The sequence below is a fragment of the Eriocheir sinensis genome, chromosome 36, assembly GCF_024679095.1.
Source record: "Eriocheir sinensis breed Jianghai 21 chromosome 36, ASM2467909v1, whole genome shotgun sequence".
NCBI lineage: Eukaryota > Metazoa > Arthropoda > Malacostraca > Decapoda > Varunidae > Eriocheir > Eriocheir sinensis.
In genome coordinates this window covers 8,302,490-8,312,489 of record NC_066544.1, presented here as the reverse complement: position 1 = coordinate 8,312,489, position 10,000 = coordinate 8,302,490, and the positions used below count along the sequence as shown (strand labels likewise).

The 10,000-nt window shown below is 45.5% G+C and overlaps 1 protein-coding gene across 1 annotated transcript in view; it reads right to left on the bottom strand.

Annotated features, from left to right (window-relative positions):
- The window catches only part of LOC127007977 (uncharacterized), a 21,165-nt gene extending 12,538 nt beyond the window's left edge, over window positions 1–8,627 (bottom strand). Inside the window, exon 1 of the mRNA XM_050879522.1 lies at window positions 8,438–8,627. Within this exon, the coding sequence (XP_050735479.1) occupies window positions 8,438–8,627 (190 nt within the window). The remainder of the gene's footprint in view (window positions 1–8,437) is intronic.
- Between the last annotated feature and the right edge of the window lie 1,373 nt (window positions 8,628–10,000).

Sequence of the window (10,000 nt, the reverse complement as noted above, 5' to 3'; positions counted from 1 at the left end):
TCCACTGAAACTAAATAAGAGATAAATAATAAAAAAGTGAAATAAAGATAAAAAAGACAAATAAATAGAAACAATAAAAGATAAAGAAATAAAAAAGGGGAATAAATAAAGAATAATGGAATAAATAAAGAAGAAAATAAATGAAGAAAGAAAGAGAGAAAGTAGAAGAAATAAAGAGAAAGAGACGTAAATAAATAAAAAAATGAAAGATAAAGAATTAAAAAAGGGGAATAAATAAAGAATAATGGAATAAATAAAGAAGAAAATAAATGAAGAGAGAAAGAGAAAAAAAGAATTAGAGAGAGAAAGAAAGAAAGAGGTAAGGACAAAAAGAGAAGATAAAGAAATAAAAAAAGGGGAATAAATAAAGAATAATAAAATAAAGAAAGAAAAAATAAATGAAGAAAAAAAAGAGAAAAAAAGTAGAAAGAAAGAAAGAAGTAAAGACAAATAAAGAAAATAAAGAGAAAAAAAAACGTGAGAAAATACAACATTGAAGAGAGAGAGAGAGAGAGAGAGAGAGAGAGAGAGAGAGAGAGAGAGAGAGAGAGAGAATAAAGATAACATAATAACAAAAAATAACACAAATTTTCCTTCCTAAACCCACAAAACAACATAAAAAAACAACCACTAATACGCCTTACATGTTTTTTTCGTTCTATTTTTGTTATCCAGGAATCGATGTGTGTGTGTGTGTGTGTGTGTGTGTGTGTGTGTGTGTGTGTGTGTGTGTGTGTGTGTGTGTGTGTGTGTGTGTGTGTGTAAAACCTAATACCGTGAGACGAGAATAGACGAGGCGAGGCGAGGCAGCAAAACAAGTCAAGTCGAGGTTTTGTGCGTCGCGAATCTTCGAAAAGTCGGTATTCTTTAGACGCTTCAGGTTCTCGCATCCACTATTTCTAAAGGCTAAAAAAGAGATCAATCGAGTTCTAATGACTGTTTTCCTAGTTTCATGGTACAGAGGAAAGGTTAAACTACCACCGGGGTCATTCAACTACCCAGGGAAATGCTTACAACTCCTACGAAAGCCTTCTCAAACGTGTGCTGTGCTTGGTTTAAGAATATGGACCTTCGACTTCACTCTTATCTGGCAACACTGGCGCCGCTCAAGTCCGCTCGCTCGCGCCGGGATCAGTTTTATCAAATGGAGTGACTTTCAAGGCGAGGGAAGTGATCAATATGATTCCTGAGGGGGGGAAGGGGGGGGCGTGGACTGATCAGCACCCTCCCCTCGTCACGGCGGTGGGCGGGGCCAAGGAGGGTCTCAGCCAATAGCATCAGGCGCTCAATCTCTTCCTTCACCCGCCCCTCTCTCCCCTGCTCTCTCGTCTTTCCTCGCTCCCCGTCTCGCCTCATCCATCTCCCGCGGTTTCTTTCTTTTCGTAGCATCAGTGGGAGCGAGAGAGGAGTAGGAGAGGAGTCGGAGGGAAGTGGGAATGGGCAGCCAGCACCAATTCCTTCAGCGCGCCGGGGGTATACAAATAACATGCCCGATAAAAAAGAACTACATCAGGACAATTGACTAACCTATATACATCATACTTATGTACACTCCTGTCTTTCTTTCTCCCCCAACTGTACTTTCTCCACTAACCCACGTTCTCTTCTTTCTATACCAGTAACACCAGCTACCCTACCACAGCGGTCTTTAAAACACAATGTCCTCTTAATAAACCTTTGCTAGGCCTTGTAACAGCTTTGGCGATATGGGAACTAACCATCTTCACCACCACAACCACCACCATAGTGTTCTTTTAAATACACATTCCCTTGATCACACTTATTAATCTTACTCTACACCTTTTCATAGTCTGTTACACGCTATCTCTTCGTCATATTTACAAAAAACTTACTCTTTTATATACAGTGATCGCATTTTTTTTTTAGCCTGTTATGCGTTATCCCTTCATCATACTTCTCAAAACTTACTCTTTACTGATATACAATGATACCAGCACTTTTTTTTTTTTTAGATTTCTATTCCACGTGTTAACATTTTCATTCAGTCCTCCACATCTCATGCTTATTAAACCTCATCCTTTGGTTCTTCTTTTTTTCTTCCTCACTCCTGTTGCTGTTTTTTCTTCCTTACTCCTGTTGCTGTTTTTTTCTTCCTCACTCCTGTTGCTGTTTTTTCTTCACTTCTGTAACTCCATATTTATCACTTTTTTTCATATCCACGCTCAAGAGTTCCATTTTTTCATATAGAGTTACTATTAGAATTATTGAGATACACGAAAGGGCATCAAGGAAAAAAAAATGTATATAGACCCAAGCATAGTCCTCTCGATGAGCAGACATGGACATGAAAAATACAAAAGAGTGACAGAGAAGTAAAAAGAATGAAACAAAGAAAAGAGACAAAAGCAATACCTATAAAGAGTTAACAGGCGGGTGGTGTCAACAAGAGAAACAATCTCATCTGGAGGTACATATCGCATTATAATCAAATTGGGGATAAATGAACGGGAAAATTGGTTAGTTGTGCAAAAAAATAAATGAAGAGCACGCCTATTGAATTGTAAACTGTGGCGTGTACGGTGAACAGGCTGAAAAGTAGAGTCGTGAAGAGAGTGCCCATTATTATTTACAATCTTCAAAACCCTTTCCGCATCTTCCCACAATCCATCCCCTTAATCATTTCGTCTTCGTGTATCTTATCAACTTTTCACAATTCCATTTTTAGTTTATGAAGTATATCCACAGAGTTTGATCCACTTTTCCACTTCCAAGAGCTCGGCCCCTCCACATCCCCGCATGCATCATTAATTTTATCCACATACACAACAACCTCGCAACCACTTTCGTCTCATTTTCCATTTCATCACACAATCCGCCTATATAGAAAGAGGTGGTGGTGGTGGTGATGAAGGTGAGGTGGTGATGAAAGAAGTGGTGGTGATGAATGTGGGGTAGTGATGAAAGTTGTGGTGGTGATGAATGTGGGGTAGTGATGAAAGTTGTGGTGGTGATGAATGTGGGGTAGTGATGAAAGTTGTGGTGGTGATGAAAGAAGTGGTGGTGATGAATGTCGGGTAGTGATGAAAGTTGTGGTGGTGATGGAAGAAGTGGTGGTGATGAATGTGGTTAATTCCTGTCTTTCTTCGCCATCCTTATACATCCTTACCCAATCTATTCACTTAACCATCTCTATCTCTTTCTCTCTCTCTCTCTCTCTCTCTCTCTCTCTCTCTCTCTCTCTCTCTCTCTCTCTCAATAACAATCTTCTTCTTTCCACCTAAAAGCATATTCTCCATATCCTCAAACATTCAATCCACATAACATCCCCCTCCTTCTCCACCTCTTCCTCCTTCTTTTCCTCCTCGTCATCCTAACCACATTCTCTGCTTCCTCACACAATCTATCCACTTAACATATTCCTCCTCTTCCTCCTCCTCCCCCCCCCCCCATGTTTTCCGGTACTCCACTGTGTCACCCGCCGAAGGAGTCACACCAAAGGCCTCCTGGAGTGAAAGGGACGAGGAGGAAAATTACCGACCCAAATTTCTTACATTTGCGGTAGTATTCTCTCTCTCTCTCTCTCTCTCTCTCTCTCTCTCTCTCTCTCTCCTTTTCCTTTTTATTCATTACTTTAGATATCACCTGAGCCTTCTACAGCGTCCACAGAGGGAGGAAGGAAGGAGGTAGGTAAGAGGAAAGTGAGGGAGGAAAATATGGATCTATGGGAGGGAGGGAGGGAAGAGGGACGGAGAGAGAGAGAGAGAGAGAGGGAGGGAGGAGAAAATGGGTGAAGAGGTGGAAGATTACACTACTATTCTCCCTTTTCTCCCTTCACTTAAATTTCCTGACTAACCCACTTCTTATTCCTTTCCCTTTTGTCACGGAAGAGAAGTGTGATGGGAGGGAGGGAGGGAGGGAGGGGAATAGATAAAGAGGCGGCGAGTTACATTACTGATTCTTCCCTTTTTTCCTTCGCTACACTCTCCTGGCTGACGCGCTTTCCCTTCTTCCTTCACCTTTACTCAAGAAAGCTGGGCACGTGCTGAGGATAGGGATGCAATTTCCTGCGTCCTTATGTACACTTGTTTTCACCTTTTCTTCATCCTCCTCCACATCCGTTTCATTCATTAATAATTTCACCTGTTTTATATATGCTAACACCTGCCCGGGAAAGTGAATGTGCGAACAAAAAAAGACATGCATATATATATATATATATATATATATATATATATATATATATATATATATATATATATATATATTTGTATATATATACACACACACACACACACACACACACACACGCAGGGCAAACGAGATGATCAATGTATTAATTTCGTTACCACACACGCTCCCTTCCTGTCACCGCGTCCTCGTCACAAATCCCCCTCGGCGTCTTCCTCTCCCCTTACCAAGTTATGAAGGCTCCCTCTTCTCTGTGCCCAACATCATTTCCTTTTATTTATGGGGAGGCGGTGGGTGGGTTCACGTTCCGCCCGCCGCTGCAAACAAACTGGCCATTACTCAGTCATCTCCGAGTGGCCTAACACTACCCACATGCTGTCCGGAAGACCATCCATCAACCCATACTCTACATTCTCTCTCAAGGAGGATCAAAGATGAGCTCGGAGGGTGCGGAGGGTGGAGGGGGCAGCATGAGTCAAGCAGGATGGTGCCGCTATAAACATTTGCCTGCGTCATTTCGAGCTGGGGCCGACCACCAAGCCACACCAAAAAAGCCTTCCCGCGCTACAGGCGAAAACTTAATAAAAAAAAAATAAAAAAACCCTACCTTTTCTTCTTTCTCTTTTCATCTTTTTTACCTTTTTGATTTTCTTCTTCTTCTTCTTCTTCTGCTCTTTTAATCTTCTCAGTGAATTAACTACACCCAAAGGACTTTTCTATTACTTAATACTGCTCTATCTATTACATCTCGCTTTCCTATTTCATTCTCTCCTACATCCTAAACCTGATGAACAATAGTTAACCTTTTTGCACAAACCGACAAATCACACACACACACACACACACACACACACACACACACACACACACACACACACACACACACACACAAACAACAACAACAACAACAACAACTACTTACACTGCTTTTATCCAACCATACCCTCCACTTCCTTCCCATACCCTCCCCTTCCTCCCCATACCCTCCCCATCCTCTCCCCTCCCTCCCCATACCATTCCCCGCCTTCCCACACTCCACCCCTTCCTCCCCATACCCTCCCATCCCTCCCCATACCCTTCCCTCCCTCCCCATCCCCTCACCTTCCTCCCCATACCCTCCCCTGCCTTCCCCCACCACCCATTCATCTCCCCTGCATCAAAAGAACGCCACCCCTTTCCTCCCCCTCCCCCCTCCCCCTCCCCCTCTCCCCTCAGCGGCCCCCTCAACGTGTTATTACGTCTATTATTACCTCCTTTATTATCTCTATTATTATCTCTATCTGTCCATATGATCACCCTGTAGCACCCCCTTCCCCCCCTCCCCCCCTGCCCCTCTCACCCCTTTTTTGGGCATACTGTATACTACGCCCCCCCTTCCCCCCCCGCTCCGATAACTACACACACACATCAGCTGGGAGGAAAAGAGGGAAGAAGGAGAGAGAGTGAGAGTGAGAGGGAAGGAAGGGGAAAGGTATGGAAGAAGGAAGAGTAGGAGGAGGAAAGAGAAGGAAGAGGAACGAAGAGAGGGAGGGAGGGAGGGAGGGAGGGAGGAAAGGGTGAAGAGAGAGAGGGAGAGGAGGGTAATAGGTGCGGATGGGAGGTATAAGGGAGAAGGAAGGAAAGGACGACGAAAGAGAAGAAAAAGGAGATGGAGGAATGAAAGGGAGAAGATGAGGGAGGCAGGAAAGGGAGAAGAGAGAAGGAGATAAGTTAGGGGAAATGAAGGGAAGAGAGGACAGGAAGAAGGAAGGAAAAGAGGAGGAAAGGGAAGGAAGGGAAAATGAGATGGGAGGGGGGAAGGGAGAAGAGAGAGGGAGGGAAGGGGAGGAAAATGAACGGATGGGAATTAGGCAGTAGGAAGAAAAATAGAAGGAAAAGGAAGAAGAGAAAATGCGATGGGGAGAAAGAGAGGGAGGGAGAAGAGGGATCGAGGAGAGAAAAGTGGGAAGAGAGGAGCGGAGAGGAGTGAGGAGGAAAGATGAGTAGATGAGATGAGTGAAAGGCAGATAGGCGGAAAAGAGAAGAGTAGGTAGAAGAAGGGAGGAAGGGAGAATAAAGGAAAGGATAAGGAAAGAGTAGAGTGGAAGAGAAGGAGAACGAGGAAAGGAGAGGAAGAAGTGGAAGAAGTGGAGACGGAAGAAGAGAAAATTAGGTGAGAGGAAAGGAAAAGGAAAGAAGGGAGAGGAAGTGAGAAGAGGCGAGAGGAAATGAGAGAAAAGTAGGAGAGAAGAGAGAGAAAGAGAAGAGGAGGAGGAGGACAGGAAAGTAGTGGAAGGGAAAGGAGAGGGAAGAGGAGGAGAGGAAAACAAAGGGAAAAAGAGAAGAGAGAACTGGAGAGAGGAGAGAGGGAAGAGTATAGTTGAGAAGTGGAGAGGAGAGAGAAGGAGAAGAGGAAAGTGGAGAGAAAGGAGGGAAAAGTAGCTGAGAAATGGAGAGAAGAGGAGAGGAAGAAGAGATATAAGTGAAAAGGAGAGAGGGAAGAGGAGTTGAGAAATGGAGAGAAGAGAGAAGGGGAGAGGAAGTGTTGAGGGAAGAGATGAGAAATGGAGAGGAGAGAGAAGGGAAGAGGAAGAGTTGAGGGAAGAGGAGATGAGAAATGGAGAGGAGAGAGAAGGGAAGAGGAAGAGTTGAGATAAGTGGAGAGGAAAGAGGGAAGAGGAGAAGAGAGGCCTGGAGAGAAGAGAAGGGGAGAAAAGGAGGTAAGAGGACTGAAGAGGAGGGAAGAGGAGGGGCGGTGAGAGGAGGGGCGTGGCGGGCGTGTGACGGAATGCTGTGCCGTGAGGGGTCTCGGTCGCCCTCACACTCGGGGCTCAAGAGGACAAACACACGTGGACGGGGACAACGAGGCTCCAGGGGGGGTGGGGGGCGTCACTCTCTCTCTCTCTCTCTCTCTCTCTCTCTCTCTCTCTCTCTCTCTCTCTCTCTCTCTCTCTCTCTCTCTCTCTCTCTCTCTCTCTCTCTCAACAGTATGGAAAGTAGAGGAGAGGAGAGAGAAGTGGAGGAAAGGAGGTGAGAGGAGAGGAAAGGAGACGAGAGAGAGAGAGAGAAGGGAGAAGGGAAGGTAAAGAAAGGGAGGAAAGGAGGGGAGAGAGAGAGAGAGGAGACGAGAGGAGAGCAAAGGAGGGAAGGAGGTAAAAGAAGAGGAGAGGGAAGTAGAGGAGAGGCGAGGAGAGAGAAAGAGAGGGTGGGGGGGAGGGGAGGAAAGGAGGTTAGAGGAATGGAAAGGAGAAGAGGGGAGGGGGGAGAAGAGTTGATGAGAGGAAAGAGAAGGTTGTTGGACTTGAGTGATCCTCTTTAACTCTTTGTCAAGTATATATGCTCTCTCTGACATCTTCTCTAAGCTTTTTATACCTTCACACCCAACTTCTTTTTTAATCGTCTTTCTCTCCATTTAAAACAGCTCGCATCTTCACCTTCTTATACACTCCCATCCCATCTATACAATTTTTCTTCTTCTTTATCTCCACCTTCTTAATACACTTCCAGGTTGCTTGTTCTTTTCTTCTTTATCTCTTCTATCTTAATACACTCCCAGTTTTGCTTCCCATCCCATCTCTACAATTTCTTTTCTTCTTTATCTCTTCTATCTTAATACACTCCCAGTTTTGCTTCCCATCCCATCTCTACAATTTCTCTTCTTCTTTATCTCTTCTATCTTAATACACTCCCAGTTTTGCTTTTTTTTCGCTAACTCCTAAACCCTCCTCTTCCTCCACCTCCTTCATCACCATCCACCTCAGTCCACCCACCGTCGTTCTTTGCCAGTTTCCTCCATGCGCTCCACAACACCGCCACGAGTACTACCGCCGAGCCCTCCACCCTTACAACTCAAATCCTCACATCACATTGCTGCCTGCTCGCATTTCTTCCTTCCTTCCTTCTCCCGCCCTGCTCCTTCCCGTTAATTCCTCCTCGCCACTGACCACCACAACACCACCACTACCCGAGCCCAACGCAGAGCTCTCCATCCTTACAGTTTGACTCTCACATATTCCCTCCTTCCTTCCTTCCTTCCTTCTCTTGCCATTCTTTGCTCCGTTAATTCCTCCTCGCTAGTCACCACCACAACATCATCACTACCCGAGCTCTCCATCCTTAAGGCTTGACCCTCACAGATTCCCTCCTTCCTTCCTTCCTCCTTCCTTCTCTCGCCTTTCTTTGCTCCGTTAATTCCTCCTCGCTAGTCACCACCACAACATCGCCCACGTGCACGAAAACTCTCAAGTCTAATGCGGAAGCTAAACACAACAACTTCGTAAAACAGAGAGAAAACAGTCCAAAAACTTACCTCCAAACACCCGCCCGGAGCCTCGCGTTACGGGGATTAGCCGCGGCGGGCGAGGCGGTGCGTGCGGGGCGGCAGCTGCCCGCGCCGCCACCACAGCTGTGCGGGTCGTGGCCACAGCACCGCGGGGCCGAGGCGTGCTGGCTGTGGCGTCGGTGGCTGCTGTGGGTTTACCGTGAGTTTTCCTCGTCATCACAGCGCTAAGGGTCATCACATTTACCGGTCATCTTCACCCTGGGGCATTCTATATATCCATCCACTTAATGCTCCTCCTCAGGCTGCTTTAGGGACCCACAGAGCCGCAGAATGACCCCACAGCGTCCAGGGTGCCGCCGAGGGAGAGTCCTGGAAATACAACACCGTGCCTCCCCTCCGCCGCCGCCACGGGCTGTGAATGCCGCACAAATTGGATCTACTCATAACTGACTCAGCGCGGGCGACACTCATCCCGACAGCCATGCACGAGTACCTGGAAAAGAGCAGCGTGTGACTACATTACTCCTTCTCTTTCAATAGTTATTTGATTATATATTCATTCATCAACACTGACCAGAATACCGTGATGTTATAGTGTAAAGGATCATCTGTTTGAGCGACGAGGGCACGGGATTCGAACAGTGACCGGCGGCGTTGTGGTGCCCCGCGGGAGGACGTGACCACCGGATACAAGAAAGACTGTAATTTAACCCGGTAGCTGCGGGGAACATGTATCTTAAAGGCCCCTCTAAGCGAATTAATGAGAAAAAATCATCACTCACGCAAACCATTTCATAATATATAGTACCAATGCACTTGTTATCAGTTTGTGCATCATCTATTTGGGGGTGGGGGGTATATATCATGGTAAAAATTTGACCCATCGCTGGTACACGGTAAAGTCACAAATTTGGCCCGTCGCTGTTACCGGGTTAAGAGACAGAGAGGTAAACTAATAAACAGAAAACCTTGACGAACACATTAACTGGAGACCATACACGATATCACCACGATCAGGCACACGATATTGTAAAAAAAGGAACGTTAACTGGAGGAGAGAAAGCACACACACACACACACACACACACACACACACACACACACACACACACACCACTCACAAATTGGCAAACATAATAGAGAAAACCTTGACAAACACACTAATTGGAGGTCATACACACGGGATTGCAAATGGAGCGTAAATTTGAAGAAGAAAAAACACAGCTCACGAAGCCAATAATACTTACTTGAGAACTGGTGAACATAATATACAGAAAGCCTTGACAAACACACTAATGGGTGATCATGCAGACGAGAATGTACATGAAGCGTAAATATGAAAAAAAATAACACACACACACACACACACACACACACACACACACACACACACACACACACACACACACACACCACTCACAAAGCTAATAGTACTTCTGAGGGTAATATACGGATGTTAGATTAGGTAAACTCACTAACAGACGGTCACATTACGCCAAGTTGTAAAAGGGAGAGTAAATTAGATGAAATTACTCACAAAGCTTCTGGTGACGGGCGTGATGCTGACGCGGCGGACGGGGGGACGGAGTG